At 35.7% G+C, this 20,991-nt stretch overlaps 1 protein-coding gene across 1 annotated transcript; it reads right to left on the bottom strand.

Annotated features, from left to right (window-relative positions):
• Nucleotides 1-208: 208 nt before the first annotated feature.
• LOC137824352 (uncharacterized) lies at nt 209-1,563 on the bottom strand. The gene has a single exon (XM_068629974.1). The coding sequence runs from the start codon at nt 1,445-1,447 to the stop codon at nt 440-442; it is 1,008 nt and encodes a 335-aa protein (XP_068486075.1). The 5' UTR covers nt 1,448-1,563; the 3' UTR covers nt 209-439.
• Between the last annotated feature and the right edge of the window lie 19,428 nt (nt 1,564-20,991).

Raw genomic sequence — 20,991 nt, forward strand, 5'->3', positions numbered from 1 at the left:
TCCAAGTATTATGAACTTTTTTTTCTATTGGGCCAAAAAGTACTACAATTCTTCCTACAGTCTACGTATCACTCTCTGCAACAAAGTGACCATGAATGAAGAGTAGCTTTTATTCTTCTATTTCTTGTTGAGTATAGATCTCTCTAGAGTAATAGTAGGCGCCCCCTAGAGAACCCAAATATTTTCAATTCTTTTCAAAACAACTAAAAAAAGTTAAGGGCCTTAAGGCCTTCAGAATCTAATTTCAACTAAAGAACCGGTCACATTGTTCTACACCTCAACAAGGCATGCAATAATAAACCCCATAGCAAAAACTATGGAGCCAAAGAAAATACCCCAATTCAAGAGACAAAAACCAGTTAACCATATCTACACAAAACATCTAAATAACACAGCAGTACCTACAAATATTCATTCACATCACCTTCCAAACCACTTCTCACGACGGCAACGGATACTTCCTCGGCCTCCCCCTCTTCTTCGGCCCACTCCCGTTCGTCGCTCTCGCGGCCACCGTAGCCGCCGACCGAGTCACCCTTGCCCCCACCGGCGTCGCCTGTTCACCATTCTCCGCCGGCACGGGCATCCAATTCGGCAGAGAAGAAGCCGGTTGAGCCGGAGGAGGAGGCGGAGGAGGAGGGGGCTGCGGTGCAGGCACTGCTGCCGCCTCTTTCTCATGTGAACCGAAGTTACCCGTTACAAATCCCATGGGGAAGAAGCCCCAGCAGCAATAATACGCATCCTGGCCGGGGACCAGCGGCGGCAGCGACGGAACCGCCACGCCGTGGAAGGATCTATCGCAATTCTGGCACCGTAGACAATTACCCTCGTAAACCCTAGGGTATTCATACAAACGGTAACAGTAGGGACATGCGGTCCAGAAAGTTGAGTTTTTCCTTCGGGAACTTTCATCAGCGTGAATCTGGTCGCGGGCCGAGGCACTGTTGCGTGTGCTTGTTCCGGGTTCAGGCCCAGCCCCAGACCTGCGGACTGAGAGCTTTTCCTGCTGGACCCATCCGGGAACGGACAAATCGACGCGCGAGAAGAACGAGAGCTCTTTGTCGTACACCGACTTCTTCACGGGATCGGCGAATAAGGCCCACGCGTCGGCGACGAGCTTGAAGGCGTGGTCGGCGAATGGGTAGCGAGACTTGTCGGGGTGAAGGAGGAGCGCAAGGCGGCGGTACTGTTTCTTTATGAGGTCAAGGTCGTCGGAGCGCCGATCGACTTGAAGGACGGCGTACCAGTCCGGGTGGTTGTTGACTCGTTTGTCGGCGGCGAGGAGCACGTCGACGATGGCGAGGATCTGGTCGGAACCATCAAGAAGAGGCTCAGTTTCCTGAGCGAGGATCGCGAACTCGCGCGAACCCATCAAATCACGGGACTGTAGAAGCTTCTCGGCGATCCCGAGGAGACGCTCCGCTTCGGTGCGTGTTGCGTTGTGCATTCTGAAGCGGAGCGGAGGATGAGAACAGAGCAGGTGTGGAAGACGCACACAGTGAGCTTAGTTACTCTCTCGCTGGAAAAAGAAGAAAGGAGCCTTTTGTTTAGGTTTTTCTTATTTTCAACTTCATGAATGTCTTTAATTAATGTACGAGAAGAAAATCAAAAAATACGAATAGAAAAACATAATTATCTAAAATCCACATCCACCACCATTAATAATACGATTTTCTTAAACTGTATTTTAATATATTTTTATCTCAAAATATAATTTATTATTAGTTACTATTAATTGTTATCGAAAACTTTTTAGATTACACATCCTATTACTGATAAATAAACACAATTTATTTTATTAATCTTATCATTTATAGAAAATTGCTTATAGTAAATATTAATTATCCTTCAGTACTTTTTAATTTTAAAATTTAATACAAATATTTATTTTATAATTATTTTCTCTATATTATTTTTTATAATTTCAATATAAATTTTGATAATGTTCTCGAACGGGTTTGGAGCCTTGGAGATCCACATCGACTAGAGATTAGAGTCTTTCATTGTATATAAGTGAGTGCAAACCTCAACCTATGAGTCGGTTTTATGGGGTTGAGTAAGCTTAAAGTCCACTTCGTAATATGGTATCAGAGTCATTTCGAGCCTATCCTAGCGAGTATTTGTTGGCCTTATCAGGCCACCCGCTATCGTACCCCTATGAGTTGGTAGTCTCGGCGTGAGGGGTGTGTTGGAGATCCCACATCCATAAGCCGGTTTTATGGTGTTGATCGGTTGGTCTTTTATTTTTATTATTATAAAAAAGTGGATAAAAGAATTTGTTAAAACACGTCTCTCTTTAGCTAAGTTTAATATCTCATATTTTTATTTTATTTTAAATTATTTTTAAAATTAAAAATAAATAAATATAAATTATTCATTTACTATAGTAATAAGTTGGTTTTTTTTGCAAATTTATAATTTATATTTTTCCTTGATATAACATCTTTATAAAACAAGATAAAATTTAATATAATCAAAAAACATTTATAAATTATTTAATATTCTTAAATATAATTTAAATGTAACAATACTTAAAATAAGAATTAGGTTGATATCATCTCGTCTCTATAGAAAATGAGGATTGATTTTATTAGCTTATTACATGTAAGAACTAATCCACGTGTCTACAAGAAATATTTTTTTAGTTAATGAAAAGTAAAATTTTAAATAAATTTATTTTTTAGTTATTAAATTAATTCTTTTGCTTATTTAGATTAATTAGATAAATGATTTTATGATATTCTTCTCATGACACATGCATAGTAAAATATAGATAAAAAAAATTATTATAATATTCTTATTTTCAATGAATTTTGGATTTTAATCGTATTAATAAATTAACTAACAAAATATTTCATTGAATATATACACTTTTTTAAGATGATATACGTAGATAAATGATCGTTATTCTAATTAAAAAATAATATATAATACTATATTTAAATTTTATTATAAAAATGACTTTGATCCAACTATTATATTGGATGAGTATTGAAACCTAAACAATTTATACATTTGATAAAAAAAACATTATTAAATATAAAAAAATCATCAAGTCTTACCCAATTTCATGAAGGTATTATGAATTAGGGATTGAAGTGCACCTTCATGTTTTTCTTCTTGTACCTCATACTTCAAAAAATACTCAAATTATCCTTTTACATTTTTCAGTGAACGTCTTTTCTTCAATTCTGGAATGTGAAATCTAAAGACTTCCCAGGTTATAAAATCCAGAAGTTAAAATATATATTTTGAATTGTACAATCCAGAATACAAATTTTGTATTTCAAATTGTACGATATGAAATACAAATTTGTATTCCGGATTGTAGAATCTGAAATGGATAATTTTGAAAATTTTGAGAGTATGAGGGTGCAAGAAGAAATTATAGGGGTGTAAAAAGAAATATTCATAATTTTAAAATATGTGGGTTATGCAGATCAGTCTGCCCAGTCCTGTACTTGACCCACATGGGCTATGGTTATAGGGGACAAACCTAAGCGAGCAAGTGGATTAAAATAGGTAATATGTCTCGCGTTTTTTATTATCGAGTCGCGGGCGATCCACCCTGCATTGCAATATTTTTAGAAAAGGAGAATTAGACCTTTAATTTCTTTTAGATATTGTTATTTTATTTGTACTTACAGATGTCCATGTCCACATTGCAGTCATAACATATCACTTTGTAAATAACACATACAAAAATAAGTTATTTAAATAAAATTTTAATGCAAGAAAGATGTATATAAAAAGAAATGTTTTAATTAGCATTGCACAAATCAATTCAATTCATAGTCATTCCATCAAATAGAAACATACATAAGCATATAGACCACAAATCAATCTATCCATCAAAGGATATTTACCCATAAATATTTACAAACACATTCTAGAATACTTATATTAAGCATTCACTACTAAAGATTAACACCCAACCCATTTTAGAACTGCAGGAGTACACAGACTTCGACTACATGGATCAGGACAAGTTTAAAGTATATCCATATTCATAACTCACAACCGGTTTTACCAATACAATAAACTCCCCTTCAATTTCTTACCACCTAATATCTTAGTCTACTTGACTTAGACTACTAGTGAAGTTATATCTTTGTTACAACATAGTTATTTGGTTACTACAAAAAATCAAACAGTGGTTCACAAATCATCCCAAAGATGTGTGACCTCAAAATTCATACATTTCTTATCATTATGATATAACATAATTCATTTAAAAACCCACATCTCAATTAAATACATAATTCCATATTCTATTTTCATTTATGTTCACCATTCCTATTGAATCAATTAAAGAAACATTAAGTTTTTCTTTTTCGCTTGAGTGAAAATAAGGTTGAGAGCACATTTAAATGTTGGAGGTATTTTACTAAGATTAGGGTGGGTAAGGATGGAAAAAAGGACAAAGTGCAATAGTTGCAATAAAATATATGTAATTGTTAGAAGAAAATATGCTCCTTCACATTTAAATTGTCATGCAATGAAATGTCATAAAAATAAAACTAAAGATGTAGGTCAAATGATTTTAGATATCTAGGAAAAGTTGAAGGACAAAAAGATATATCAAGTAGTACATTGCAAATTATTGTTTGATCTAATTATTAGGCATGATTTTTCTTACAAATTTGTTGAGTATCTCGAACTTAAGACTTGATTTATCTACTTATATCCTTGTGCAATTATGGTTTCTAGAAACCTTATTAAGTCTAGTGTTGGAAGTATGTATATGAAAGAAAAGATAATGTTAAGAAATTGCTTGCTTCTATTTATAGTAGGATTTACTTAACTTATGATTTATGGACATTTGATAAAATTGTGGTGGGTTTCATAACTTTGATTTTATGGACACCTATTAATAGAGTTGAAAGAAATAGATGAATTGTATTTTTGAGATGTGTTTACAATTATGATTACAGTCTGAATTTATAGACTAATTAGAACCTAATTAAGGAAAGAAATAATAAGTAATTAAAGTTATACAAATCAAATCAAATCACTAAAAGATTTCAAATTTGTCCTAATAAATAGAGAATGAAATTTGCACTTAATTACTAAATAATTATCTCCTAATTATGCAACATTCCCCCTCAAGTTGGTAAATGTATATCTATCATTCCTAGATTGCAAGCAAGATCTTTGAACTGTTTTGTGACAAGTTCGTTAGTAAACATATATGCCAATTAAAGTCTTGAAAGGATGTACTTGGTGGCTATAAAACCATTATTCAACTTCTCCTTAATGAAATGTTGGTTTATCTCTATGTGCTTTGTTCGATCATGTTGAACTGGATCGTGTGCAATACTGATGGCAGACTTATTATCACACGTCAAACCTATAGGAGCTTCATATTTTATTTTGAGGTCAACAAGTATGATTTTCATCTATAATAGTTCACAAACCCCTTGAGCCATGACTCTAAATTCTACCTCTGCACTTGATCTTGCAACTACATTTAGTTTCTTGCTCTTCCATGTCACCATATTTCCACCCAAGAACATGCAATAGCCTGTGGTGGATCTCCTATCAACAATTGATCATGCATAGTCAGCATCAATATATACTTTCATGGATAAGTTTTCCCCTTTTTGAATAACAATCCTTTCTCTGGAAAGGCAGTACTATATAATTCTATTTACTACCTGCAAGTTTTTTTCTCTTGGATCATACATGAATTGGCTAACCACATGAACTGCATAGGCTATGTTTGGCCTAGTGTTTATGATAAGTGCCTAATTTCAGTAATATTTCATATTAAAATATAGACACTTATGAGGATTTATTGCTAATTTACATATAAAATAATCCCTAATTTATGAATTTATACCTTTTTACATTTTTTATGATCTTTATTTGAATAAGAGTATTTTATTCCCAAATTTGGTTTTAATTGTAGATTTCTAGAGATGATTAAAGATTTGGAGTAAAGGAGAATAATTTGAGCTAAAAAGAGAAAGCTAGAAGATCCCAGAATGGAAAAAGATGCAAAGAATGATTGGGCATTTTTTTGTTTTATTACTTATCCCATTAGTGCGACACATGAAGTACCCTAACCCTAGAAAATTAGGTTAAATAAGGGGCTAGAGGCTCAACCCTAGGGTGCCAGATTGAGAGGAAAACACCACAGAATGAATTGTAACCCAATTGGGAGAATGAAAGGTGCTAGAAATGTTAATTGCCATTAACATCTGATTGTGATTTCTAATTTGTTTTTATAAGTATGCGATAGATCGATATTTAGGAAACATTCTTAAGAATTTCATATCCTAGAGATCGATATAAATGAATTTTCTACGGGCATCAATTTCAATCAAAGAACTTAATATTGACATGTTAATCAAAATACATGAGAGTGAGAGAGATGAAACCTAATCCCTATTTTTCCAACTGAAGCAACTAATTCTTTGTTTTCTTATTGATCATTGCCAACACACTCAATTCAAATATTGTTATATTTAGCGAATATTGTACTTGATAATTCATTGTTCCTTGTGGGATCGATATTCATCCCTAGGGACAATTATTACTTTTGACAAATGCGGTGCACTTGCCGTAAATAGTCATTAGTTTGATAGATAAATGAGTTTTCACACAAGTCTTTGGTATTGTGTCTTCTCCACCTTTGGGTTTTCCTCATTATTCTCAATCTTATGATTTTGCTCTATTGGCACTCCAGTGGTCTTACAACCCAACTTACCAGTCTCTTTGAGAAGATCAAGGATGTATTTCCTTTGAGAAATAAAGATACCCTATCTAAAGTAAGCAACCTCTATCCTAAGGAAGTACTTCAACTTTCCAAGGTCCTTCATCTCAAACTGAGCAGTCAGTCTCTCCCTCAAAGTTTGTTTTTCAATCTTATCATCACCTACAATAATCATATCATCGACATAGACAAAAACTAGAGTGAGTTTACCATTATGAGAATGTTTGATAAACAGAGTATGGTCACCTTGGCTTTGTTGGTACCCCAAAGATACCGTAGCTTGAGTAAACCTTCCAAACCAAGCACAAAGTGATTGTTTAAGACCATATAGGGCATTCTTAAGTCTGCACACCTTATTGTAAGAAATAATTTTTCAACACTTATTTCCTTCATTAATAACACCATAACCAGGTGGAATCTCCATGTATACTTCTTCCTCCAAGCTTCCATGCAAGAAGGCATTTTTAACATCAAATCAATGAATCTGCCAACCAAAGTACACTGTCAGGAAGAGAATAATTCTAACTGTATTCATTTTTGCCACTAGAGCAAAAGTCTCCTCATAATTGATCCCATAAGTTTGAGTGTACCCTTTTGCAACCAACCTGTCTTATATTGATCTAATGTGCCATCAGACTGATACTTAACTGTGTATATCCACCTACAAGCCACTGCCTTCTTATCCTTTGTTTTTTTTTTTACAATCTCCCAAATCTCATTCCATTCTAATGCACCAATTTATTCATTCATGTCTCAAACCCAGTGCTAATCTTTTAAGGGTTCTTGTACTGATGTAGGGATTCTGATTGAATCAATAGCTGAAAGAAAACTCTGGTGCTACATAGAAAGTTTTTATATAGACAAAAATTGGGATATAGGATATTTGGCACAAGATCTTTTTTCTTTTCTTAAGACAATAGGTAAATCATCTAGGTTAGGTTCAAAACCAGTATTTAAGGTTTCCTCAAGAGTGTCATAGGTGTGAGTTCTTACCTCCGGTTCAGACAATTGAAGTTGTTGTTCGACCAGGACGGGTTCTTGTTGCCTTCACTCATATTGTTTCCCAAAGTATTTGTCCTCATTACTCTTCTCTGGTAATGATGCTGGCACAAGGTCTTTGACATTCTCTCTAAGAATGAAATCCTGCAACAAAGAAAAAGGTGACAACTTAAGGACCTCAGCTTCTTGAATGCTTTCCCCCTGAAGTTAAGAACTAAGAAAGAAGGACTTTGTTTCATGAAAGGTGGCGTCCTTGGAGACATAGACTTTACGACTTTAAGGGTGATTTGTACCCCTTTTTATTAGAGGAATAACTAATGAAAACACATTTGATGGTTTAAGGGCCTAACTTACCCCAATAAGGACTATGAACATGGACAAAAACAGGACAACCAAAGACACGATTTTGAAGGCTAGTCATAATGGGAATAGAAGGATAGAATGTGGTCATAATTTGAATAGGGATAACACCCTCTAGATCTAAGAGAGTAATTTATTGATCAAATAAGTGGTAGTCAGGACTGCTTCCCCAATAAGATCTAGGAACAAACATTTGGAAGATTAAGCTCTAGTAACCTCAAGGAGATGCCAATTTTTTTCTTTTAGTTACCACATTTTGTTGAGGGGTGTCCACACAAGTTAATTCATGAAAAACTCTATTTTCCTTAAGGACTTTCAAATTGTGTGTGAACCATTCGGTAAAAATTTACAAACAAGTAAAAAACTTCGAACTTATCTTTCTTGAGGATTATCTAGGTAACTTGAGTACAATCATCAATAAATGAAACAAACCATTTTGCACACGAGATATTACGAATAGGTGAAGATCCCCAAACATCTGAATGAATAAGATCAAAAGGAACTTCTATTATTATTCGGAAGAAAAGTTGTTCTATGATGTTTAGCAATCTGACAAACCTCACTATGAAAAGACATAATCGATAATTTTTTAAATAAAACAGAAAATAAGGACTATAGGGTACTAAAAGAAGGATGACCAAGACATCTGTGTTGAAGCCATATCTGAGAGGATGACCAAGATTCAGGGCCTTGCTGAAGATTAGAAGTGTGTGCTTGTAGTCTAGCACACTTTTTTTTTCTTCCTGCTGTAAGTAATATAACCTGCCTTGCTCTTTAGCAATTCCAATCGTCCTCCTCGTGGCAAGATCCTGGAAAACACAATGGGAATGAAAATATATCACTACACAGTTTAAATCTTGGGTAATCTTATGAATAAATAAGAGGTTATTAGATAGTTTGGAAACGTGAAACACATTTTTTAAAGGAAAGGAAGGTTGAATATTGATGTGATTCCAATAGCCACATAGAACAAGATTCTTGACACTTTGAGGAATCACCTTGAGCTGGAAAATGTAGAGGCACTTTCTTAGAAGTTGGATCATAGTTCTAAGATCAAGAACTCACCAAAACAAGTACCAAATCCCAAACTCATTTGGATGAACCAAATATTGTCAAATTGAATCAACAAAGGAGAAGGAAAAGAACAAACCGAACAGAATTGAACTTCAAAACAAAAGAACCGAACAGAATTTAAAAACTAAACAGAAAATAGGTGCTGGAAAATTAAAGGAACCGAAACAAAAACAACTCAAAACTCAAGGCAATAAGAACAAATTGAAGAAGAAGAAAGGAAGGAGAAGAGAATGCTCATGAAGATGGAGGAATGGTTGGATGATCACGCCACTAGAAGAATGGATGCTCCTAGATGAGTGTGGAAGCCGCCACTTGAGGAAACCATGGTCCTTCAAGATAAGACTAGAGAAGAAGCTCAAAGCTCTCCAAATGCTCACTCCAATTTTGAGTATAGTTTCTTTAGATAAAATTCAAATCTCCATTTTACAAAGGAAGCACCTCTATTTATAGCCTAAGGTGCTGAAAAATAGGTGGGAAATTTCAAATAAACTCATTTGAAATTCCCACCAAAAACAAGTCACATGGGAGGTGTGACCTTTTTCTACTATGACACCTCCCAAAAACTACACCTACACCTATCTACTAATACACCCCCCTAAAGGTCCTATTTAAAACCTAAAAGATGCTATAACAAAAGAGGTTTCTAAGGTTTCCCTCTAAGCACCTTCAACTAAAGACACTACAAAAAGAGAAAATAAATGTCCTCTTGCTCCCAAGGCTTTGAACATGCTTCTTGTAATCCTTTGAGGTGGACTTTGACCTCCATGGGCATCCTCCATTTGTGCCTCCACCTCTTCTTGAGCTTGATGAGTGGCCTCCATGTTCTCTTGGGCTTGATCTCCATCATACTCCCCGAGTTGGAGAGAATTCGACCACGAATTCTGGAGACCTACAGAAAAAGGAGTTAGATCGCTGACATTAAAAGTATGACTACCTAAGAATGTATCAGGCATATCTAACTCATAAGCATTGTCATTAATCCTCTTGAGGACTTGGAAAGGTCCATCCCCTCGAGGCATTAGTTTGGACTTCCTTTGAGTAGGAAAACGATCCTTCCTCAAGTGAAGCCAAACCCAATCGCCCTCATCAAACAACAATGCTTTTCTCCTCTTATTGGCAAGTTCAGCATACTTGCCAACCTTCTTCTCAATTCTCTTCTTGATGTCTTTATGCAAAGTTTTCACAAAAGAAGCCTTTTCATCCCCATCTTTGCACAAGACATCGTCAAGAAGGGGAATAGGAAGAAGATCAAGAGGTGTTAGGGGATTAAACCCATAGACCACCTCAAAAGGAGAATGGGAGGTGGTAGAATTTACTACTCGGTTATATGCAAACTCAACATGGGGTAGTAAATTCTCCCACACTCTAGGATTCCCCGAAATAAAGCATCTCAATAGTTGTCCCAAAGTTCTATTTACCACCTCGGTTTGACCATCGGTTTGTGGGTGGCAAGTGGTAGAAAATAAAAGCTTAGTTCCAAGCTTGCCCCACAAGGTCTTCCAAAAGTGACTCAAGAACTTAGGATCTCTATCGGACACTATAGACCTAGGAATCCCATGCAAGCGAACCACTTCTTGGAAGAAGAGGTTTGCAATGTGGCATGCATCATCCACTTTGTGGCAAGGAATAAAGTGAGCCATTTTTGAAAAACGATCCACTACCACAAAAATGGAGTCCTTTCCCTTTGATGTCTTGGGTAAGCCTAAGATGAAATCCATAGATATATCTACCCAAGGCATTGAAGGGATAGGAAGAGGAGTATAAAGACCATGGGGATGCATTTTAGATTTAGCTTTGCGGCAAGCTATGCATTTATCACACAAACTATGAACATGTTTATGCATATGAGGCCAAAAGAAATGTTCATGCAACACATCCAAAGTTTTAGCAACCCCAAAATGTCCCATTAAGCCCCCCTCATGAGCTTCTCTAACAAGAGATAATCTAATAGAGCATTGGGGAACACAAAGACGTTTTCCTTTAAAAAGAAAGCCATCTTGAATAAAAAAATCTTTGTGTCCTCCCTTAAGACACTCTTGATAGAGGAGAGAAAAATCAAGGTCATCATGATAAAGTTCCTTAATGTGATCAAAACCAAGATATTGAGAGGTTAAAAGATTTAGCAAGGTGTATCTTCTAGAAAGAGCATCCGCCACAATATTTATTTTGCCTTGCTTGTGTTTGATCACATAAGGAAATTGCTCAATGAATTCCACCCACTTAGCATGCCTCTTGTTAAGTTTGTTTTGGCTTTTCAAATATTTAAGAGATTCATGATCACTATGTATCACAAACTCTTTGGGAAAAAGATAGTGTTGCCAAGTAAACAAAGCCCTAACAAGTGCATATAATTCCTTATCATAGGTGGAATAGTTGAGATGACTTCCCTTCAATTTCTCACTAAAATAGGCTATGGGGTGGCCCTCTTGAAGGAGAACAGCCCCAATACCTATGCTTGAAGCATCACACTCAATCTCAAATGTCTTAGTGAAATTAGGAAGGGCCAAGATGGGAGCATTAGTCAATTTTTCTTTCAAAGTATCAAAAGCATTTTGTTGTGCTTCTCCCCAATGAAAGACCACATCCTTTTTCACTATGTCATTGAGTGGTGCGGCAATGGTACCAAAGTTTGGGACAAATCTTCTATAGAAAGAAGCAAGCCCATGAAAACTTCGGACCTCATTCAAAGATTTCGGTGTAGGCCACTTTTGAATGGCCACCACCTTGGTTTTGTCCACATTGACCCCTTTACAACTCACAACAAACCCTAGGAATTCTATATGATCAAGAGCAAACATACATTTAGCAAGGTTAGCATACAAATGTTCCTTCCTAAGGGTTTCCAAAACTTGCCTAACATGCAACCTATGGTCATTCAAAGATAAGCTATAAATGAGAATGTCATCAAAGTAAACCACAACAAACTTACCAATGAAAGGTCTAAGAACATGATGCATGAGGCGCATGAAGGTACTTGGTGCATTAGTTAAACCAAAAGGCATAACTAACCACTCATATAAACCAAAGTTGGTCTTAAAAGCCGTCTTCCATTCATCACCCGGTTTGATACGAATTTGATTGTAGCCGCTTTTAAGATCAATCTTTGAAAAGATTTTTGAACCATGTAATTCATCCAACAAATCATCTAATCTAGGTATGGGATGCCTATACTTAATGGTTATGTTATTTATGGCCCTACAATCCGAACACATTCGCCATGTGCCATCCTTTTTTGGCACTAAGATGATAGGCATAGCACAAGGACTCATGCTATCTTGCACCCACCCTTTTTCAATCAAAGCCTCAACTTGTTGGCGAATTTCCTTGGTTTCACTTGGATTGGTCCTATATGCGGGACGATTTGGTAAAGAAGAGCCCGGTATCAAATCAATTTGGTGCTCAATCCCTCTCAAAGGTGGAAGGCCATTTGGAGGATCTTGAAACACATCTTTGAACTCTTCTACCAAATTTTCCAAGCAATGAGGACTATCAACAAGTGTTTCTATGCTAAGAGTTCTAGGGATGGCTAAAAAAAGAGGATGATGAGCCACTATTTCCCTTTCAATGTCACGCCTAGACACAAGGAGTGTAGGCTTAGAACTCTTATCTTTTTTATCTTTTTTATCTTTTTCACTCTCCCTCTTTTTCTTCATGATAACTTGGTCCTCATGGACTTCTCTTGGAGAGAGAGATTTTAAAGTAACCTTGTGACCATGGAATTCAAAAGATAATTTGTTGGTAAAGCCATCATGTAAAACTTTTCTATCAAATTGCCAAGGCCTTCCCAAAAGAACATGAGTGGCTTCCATGGGCACAACATCACATAATACCTCATCTTTGTATTTTCCAATGGAGAAATGGATGAGGACTTGTTTATTAACAATTATTTCTCCTACTTCACTAAGCCATTGTAATTTGTAGGGCTTTGTATGAGAGATAGTAGGCAATCCAAGCTTATCTACTACTCTTGTACTAGCCACATTTGCACAACTACCCCCATCCACTATCAAGGAACAAATGTTGTTTTGAATAAGACATCTTGTATGGAAAATATTTTCCCTTTGACTTTCATCAAAAGGTTGTGAAACTTGTCCAAGAAGTCTTCTCACAACTAACAAGTCCCCTTCAAGTGGACATTCACTCTCTTCCTCACTAGATGCATGAGAATGCAATGAATGCTTTGAAGAATCCGAATCATGCTCACTAACTACAATGCCCTCATGCATGTACATACTTCGTTTTGAAGGACAATTTGCAGCAATATGACCATAACCCATACATTTAAAGCATTTAGTGTTAGATGTTCTAGTGGGAGACTTAGGTCTAGATGTTGATGGCTTAGATTCCTTGGGTTTGAAAGAAGAATCTTTGGAAGGATGTTTTGAAAAAGAAGTTTTGTTTCTCCAAGACTTGGAGTAGTATCCATTATTGGAAGCATTTTTAAAAGAGTTTTTCTTAGCAAGTTGGGCTTCCACCTTCATTGCAAGATGAACTAAAGAGCCTAATGATGAATACTCTTGTAACTCAACAATGTCTTGGATATCCTTCCTAAGACCACTCACAAACCTAGCAACCATGGCTTCTTCACTTTCTTCTAATTCAATTTTAAGCACAAGCGTCTCAAGCTCCTTATAATATTCATCCACATTTAGCGTGCCTTGTTGAAACCGTTGGAGTCTCAACATGAGGTCTTTCCTAAAATGTGGGGGCACAAACCTAGCGCGCATATGATCCTTTAAAGAGTTCCAAGAGTCCACGGGAGGACCCTTGTGATAGATAATGTCCTTTACAATCCCATGCCACCATTTCATGGCATAATCACTAAACTCTAGGGTGGCTAGCTTGAGCTTATGCTCATCTTGGATCTCATGGATCTCAAAAATTTGTTCACACTTAGCCTCCCAATCTAAATACACATTTGGATCACTAGAACCATTAAAACAAGGTAGTTTGACCGAAGGAAGCTTGGACTTTGCATCATGGTAGAAGCCATTGCCGTAGTGAATTCTTTCCCCTTGGTGATGATGTCTTTGTCCATGGACTTGGGGTGGAGGTCTCCTTCTCCTATGCTCATCTTCACGGCCAACATCATTTGAAGAAGCTCTTGAAGATGGTCTATGAGAATGATGTCCATCATGGATAGAAGGAGATGGTCTAGTTTGTTTGACCTCCATCTTTTGCAATTTCTCTTCCAACCTTCTAATTGTTCTTTGAGCTTCATGTAATTCACCAAGAATTGAAGCTTTGGAAGGAGAATTCTGCTTGGAGGATGCATCACTTGAAGATCCAGCCATTTGTAATTAAAAAACAGCAAACACACAAAACAGCAAACAAGTTAAAAATTAGCAAAAACAGTGAGCTTTCCAATTGAAACTGCCGAAGTGAATTTAAGGCTGAAAAGATATCACTCTCAAAGAAATAATGTTCTTGCACCAATCTGATCTTGAGGCCTTGGAATCCTCAAATGAAATATGTCAAAGCAAGCACACCAATCTTAAGAGCAAACCACCACAAAACCAAAGAAACAATAAAGACAAACAAGAAAAGGTATAAGCAAGGAAAGGTAATTGCAAAAGGAAAACTATGTGTAAGACAAACTCAAAGAGTAAGAATGAAAGACAATCAAGAAAATAAAGAACTCAATGAGAAAAGTAGGCACACAAAAGAATACCTAAGGAAAAGCACTAGAGTAGATGAAGAAAACAAAAAAAAATTTAGCTACTGGAAATTTTTTTTAAATGCAAACTGTGTTTGATATTCACTGATTTAACTGGAACGTTGTAGAGCGAACTGGATTATGAAATTTATACCACAGAAACTTCAAGATGTTAACTCAAAAATGGCACTGGAATCAATTAAAAACAGTAAGCCAATTGAGAGAAATAAATTTTTTAAAATCACTGCCAGATTACCGTATTTTTTTCGGCAGGAATGTACACTTTTTTTTATTTTATTTATCATTTTTTGTGTACTTCATATTTTTGAATGATTCTTTTTTCTATTCTTTTCTAACACTTTCAATATCTCAAATCCAGAATTTCAGAATTTTACAGTACGTAAATCAATTGCAATAAGGAAAAACAGTAAGCACTTTTTTCAGAAACAGAGGAATCCTAATAGGAATAAAAAAACAGGATGATGAACTAGCAAAGACATAATAGAAAATGATGTATTGGAACTTGTATAGGTCTAGAATACAAGTATGAACTCAATGCTAAAAAGAAAATGCTCAAAGGATCAACATCAATTCAGAAAAAATATATGACACCAAAGCAAGAAACAATCAAAACAATAAAAGTACTACTAGAAGTAATGACATATATGGAATAACATGACTAAGACAAAACTTGACATGATTCAAAAATTAAAAGACACAACACAAATTGTAACAAGTGAAAGGAAGCTTTAAGGTAAACTCTAGGAAGGATAATGCCATTCCAAAAGAGCAACCATACTCATAAGAATTATGAGTGCCATAAACCTTTCCTCAAACACTTGGAGCAAAAGAAAAACAGCAAGAAAACTCAATTAAAATTCTAAAACAGAAACTTAAATTGCAAGAAAATTAAAGAGCTCTTGAAATAAAGTGCACACAACTCAACAATTAAACAAGAATGAACCTAAGACTCATGATACCACATGATGTGATTCCAATAGCCACATAGAACAAGATTCTTGACACTTTGAGGAATCACCTTGAGCTGGAAAATGTAGAGGCACTTTCTTAGAAGTTGGATCATAGTTCTAAGATCAAGAACTCACCAAAACAAGTACCAAATCCCAAACTCATTTGGATGAACCAAATATTGTCAAATTGAATCAACAAAGGAGAAGGAAAAGAACAAACCGAACAGAATTGAACTTCAAAACAAAAGAACCGAACAGAATTTAAAAACTAAACAGAAAATAGGTGCTGGAAAATTAAAGGAACCGAAACAAAAACAACTCAAAACTCAAGGCAATAAGAACAAATTGAAGAAGAAGAAAGGAAGGAGAAGAGAATGCTCATGAAGATGGAGGAATGGTTGGATGATCACGCCACTAGAAGAATGGATGCTCCTAGATGAGTGTGGAAGCCGCCACTTGAGGAAACCATGGTCCTTCAAGATAAGACTAGAGAAGAAGCTCAAAGCTCTCCAAATGCTCACTCCAATTTTGAGTATAGTTTCTTTAGATAAAATTCAAATCTCCATTTTACAAAGGAAGCACCTCTATTTATAGCCTAAGGTGCTGAAAAATAGGTGGGAAATTTCAAATAAACTCATTTGAAATTCCCACCAAAAACAAGTCACATGGGAGGTGTGACCTTTTTCTACTATGACACCTCCCAAAAACTACACCTACACCTATCTACTAATACACCCCCCTAAAGGTCCTATTTAAAACCTAAAAGATGCTATAACAAAAGAGGTTTCTAAGGTTTCCCTCTAAGCACCTTCAACTAAAGACACTACAAAAAGAGAAAATAAATGTCCTCTTGCTCCCAAGGCTTTGAACATGCTTCTTGTAATCCTTTGAGGTGGACTTTGACCTCCATGGGCATCCTCCATTTGTGCCTCCACCTCTTCTTGAGCTTGATGAGTGGCCTCCATGTTCTCTTGGGCTTGATCTCCATCATATGGATGTTACTGTTAGAATATATGGCCTTAAACGAGAGGGGGGGTGAATTGTTTAAGAGGGATTTTCGCAAACTTTGAAGGTCTTGCCTTGGAGCTTGCTTAAGCCCATACAAGGTCTTTTTCAGCTTGTATACATGGTTAGGATGTTGATGATCTTCAAAGCCCGGTGGTTGTTCAACATAGACTTCATCATTGATGATTCCATTGAGGAAAGCACACTTAACATCCATTTGAAACAATTTGAATCCACTCATACAAGCAAAGGCCAGCAGCAACCTTACAGCTTCTAATCTTGCAACTAGAGCAAAGGTTTCACCATAATCTATGCCTTCTTCTTGATTATAACATTTAGCCACAAGCTTTGCCTTGTTCCTTGTAATTACTCCATATTCATCCAGCTTGTTTCTGAAAACCCATTTGCATCCAATGATGTTCTCCACTGAAAGATCCCTTGGAATTCTCCATTCCTTTGGTAACTCTTCCTGTTGCAGAATTTCAACCAGTTGTTTCGTTGAATCAATCGTTTGTTTTTCTGGACAGGATTCCAGCTTCTCCAAGGTGATGTTCTGCTCATCTTCTTCTGCATAAACCTTTGTAGAACCCTGATCACTATGAATGATTTCATCAAACACCACATGGACAAACTCCTCCACCGTTATAAGCCATCAACAACACTAGATTAGACTCTTTATTCTTGAAGTTCCTTTACATAGGTCATGAATTTTAACTTGTCAAGAATATGAGTAAGGTGTATATGCTATTGAACCATAAGCATCACTTTGATCAATTTTCATCATAGCACTTGTACTTGAAAGGTCCTGTAACACAGAGTTGATGCATATACAAAGCAAGTATAGCAGCAAGATAACAAGACACACACAAACCATTTTTCTGCATATACTACATTAGCAGAAAAACCAGAAAAATTAAAGTAATCAAGTGCTTTCAAGTGTAGAGAAGCAACAACATAATGCACAAATTTAAAGCTAACTATACAACCAAATCAAGCATAAACTTCTCCCCCTATTTGATCTACAAATAGACCATAAGAAGGGTTGTACAAAGCATAAATCAAAATGATAACACAATAGTTTAGCAGTACAAACAATTTTGACATTTCAAGAATAGAACATGTCATAGAGCTTTCAAGAAAACAAGTGGATATAATAATTTATTATCAGATTCTGAGGCACATTCAATGTATATTTGTCCAAAAGCAAGATTTGAAAAAGAGAAATAGGTTTAATCATGCATAAGCAAACTTGGCATCATTATATAGAGGTGCCAGAGGAAAAACAATCGGTTGTTTCGTGAAAACAATCGATTGTTTTTCTGTGACAGCAATTTAAGCATTTCACAGATTCATAATTGACAGGTAAAGATGAATCAGAAGGATAGGCTTCATATTCACATTACATAGATGAAAGATGAAGACATTAAACAATATTTTTCATACTACAGAATTAAAGAAAATTCAAGAGAAGAAAATAAAAACAATGAGAGTCTTATCCTTTTGACAATGTAGTTCTTTCAACGAGTCATTGTCCATAATCAAGTAATTTCTCTTGGCCTTCAAGAAAACTAGGCTTTGTACTCAACAATAATTGGAAGTCCAGAAAAAATCTTTTCCCTTTAGCAGTCATTCTTCAAGTCCAAAAATGATTCTTGGCTGCCAAGGATACCTACAAGAAAAGATTAAGAAGCAAGATTTGGTCCCCTTATGAATTTGGGTCCTATGATGTTAGTAGGAGTCTTATGAACCTTAGAAACCTTAGGAACCCATTTCAAAATACCTTTAGGAACATAAAACCTTCTTACTCTGCATAATTTAATAATGTGGCCTCTTTTCATGCAGAATGACAAATTTCAACCGGTTGTTTCGATAAAACAACAGGTTGTTTTTCAAAGAAACTTGAAAAGGGTTTTGAAACAGATTTGTTCTTGCTATTTGGATTAAACCCCAACCCAGCCTTACCAAAAACACATTTTTGAGAAGCAAGAACAATTTCAAGATTGGATTGGCCTTTGGAAAACTTGTCCATGGTTTTTAAAAGGTAGTGGACTTTCTTTTCAAGTGATTCACAATTTTCACAAAAGCTAGAATCACACTTGCAAGAAGAGTTTTTGAAAATCATTTCCAAACTTTCAAAATCAGTTTTTGAATTGTTCAACTCTTCTTCCAAGATCTTGACTCTATTTTCCAATGAGTTGTTTAAACCTTTCAATCGTTTATTTAAAAGGGCCAACCTATTAGCTTCTTCATGAGTCTCATTGAAAGCCTCAAGAAGTTGGCTATAATTTTCAACATTAATGGATGAGCTTGAACTTACACTGCTTGTGTCACTTTCTTGTTTTGTCATTAGACATAAATTTGCTTCTTCTTCATCACTTGAAAAGGAGCTTGATGAGTCACCATTGTAAGCTCTTCTTGATTTTCCTTTCTTATCATGCTTCTTGAAGTTTTTCCTCTCTTTGTTGGAACATTCAGTTTTAATATGACCCTGTTCACCACATCCAAAGCATGTATATTTGTTAGTGTTAAACTCAGTAGGTTTCTTGCTATCATACCTGTTGGATGAGTCACTTTTGATGTTTCTCTTCTTTAGGAACTTGCTGAATTTCTTAAACAGCAAGCTAAATGTTTTCTCTTCACTCTCATCACTTGAGTTTTGACAGTTTTTAATTCCAGCAGCTTGACTTGATCCAGATTCTTCTTTGTCCATCAAGGCACTCCTTGGATTCTTGTGATACTCTTCAAGGGTATTCCACATTTCTTTGGCAGAACTACATTTTGAAACCTTGAGCAATTCATTAGAATCAAGTGCAGATACAATGATGTTCATAGCTACACAATCAAGATGTTCTCTTTCAGAAGAAACATTTTCAGATATAGGCATGAGATAGCTATTTGTAATAACATTCCAGATTTTCCTATCTATAGATTCAACAAAGAATTTCATTCTTATGCACCACAATTCATATTTCATACCACAGAACAAAGGTGGTTTGCTTAAACAGGCATCTTCCCCAAAAGAAAACTTTCCAGCCATTAAAAAAGATTTAGGATCAAAACTTGAATATCTTTCAAGAACCAAGCTCTTGATGCCAATTGTTAGAATATATGGTCTTAAACGAGAGGGGGGTGAATTGTTTAAGAGGGATTTTCACAAACTTTGAAGGTATAATGAAAATCAATGTTGAATTACAAAGAAAGAAATCAAGGAAACAAAGAACCAAAATTATTTTAAGATGATATCAGAAAAACAATTGGTTGTTTTGTCGAAACAATCGGTTGTTTTTATCAACAGTTTATAAAAACAATTTAAAAACAGAATTTAAAGAGTTAAGGGTAAGAGATAAGCATGCAAACAATTTATACTGGTTCACTCTTACACCAAGAGCTACATCCAGTCCCCAGAAACCACTGGGTATTCCACTATGCAATCAAAACCAAATTACAAACACCACACACCAAAGTAGTGACCTTGAACCCCTCAAGAAACACACTACCTTTGGCAAACCATACCAGGAATGTTGATCTTGAACACCTCAAGAACACACAACATTCCTTGGCAACACAACTACAAAAATGCAGTAATCAAGGAAGAAGGGAATAAAATACACCTGGGTATTACAAAGCTTAAAGTTCAGAATTACAACCCAATCCTATTCCACACACTTAAGAATGATCCAAAGCTCTTTCAAATCTTGGAAAAACTGTTTTGATAAAGTCTTTCTGTTACTTTAAGATTAGGAGCGTAAAACCACCTTTATATAGACCCACCAAGTGGTCAAAAGCATTTAATAAAGGAGCCAAGTTAGTTAGGATCATTTAAAACATATTAAAACCGCTTAACAGAATTCTGTTAAGGTTTGCAGGAAAACAATCGTTTGTTTTTGTTGAAACAATCGATTGTTTTGGTTTGACAGCAAAGTCAACCAAATTTTTCAAAAACAGCTAAGGTAAAACAACCTATTGAATTTTTGACAGCTTTTCAGAAAACACATCTTTTCAAAATGTTAAAGATTCAAATGAACTTGGATCAACTTAAGGAATGAATTAAAAAGTTTCAAACAACTAGACAACACACACACCCAACAACAAGGTCTTCAAGCTTTCCTCTTGGATTTGGAGACATCAAAGCATCTTGTTCAACAGTTACCACAACCAATAATGGGGGTATTGGAACCATTAGCAACAGTAATATGTTGGTTACTAGA

Source organism: Phaseolus vulgaris, chromosome 8 (assembly GCF_000499845.2).
Source record: "Phaseolus vulgaris cultivar G19833 chromosome 8, P. vulgaris v2.0, whole genome shotgun sequence".
Classification (NCBI taxonomy): domain Eukaryota; kingdom Viridiplantae; phylum Streptophyta; class Magnoliopsida; order Fabales; family Fabaceae; genus Phaseolus; species Phaseolus vulgaris.

Excerpts from the sequence above, each read along its gene's own strand:
- LOC137824352 (XM_068629974.1), bottom strand. The coding sequence starts at position 1,447 with ATGCACAACGCAACACGCACCGAAGCGGAGCGTCTCCTCGGGATCGCC.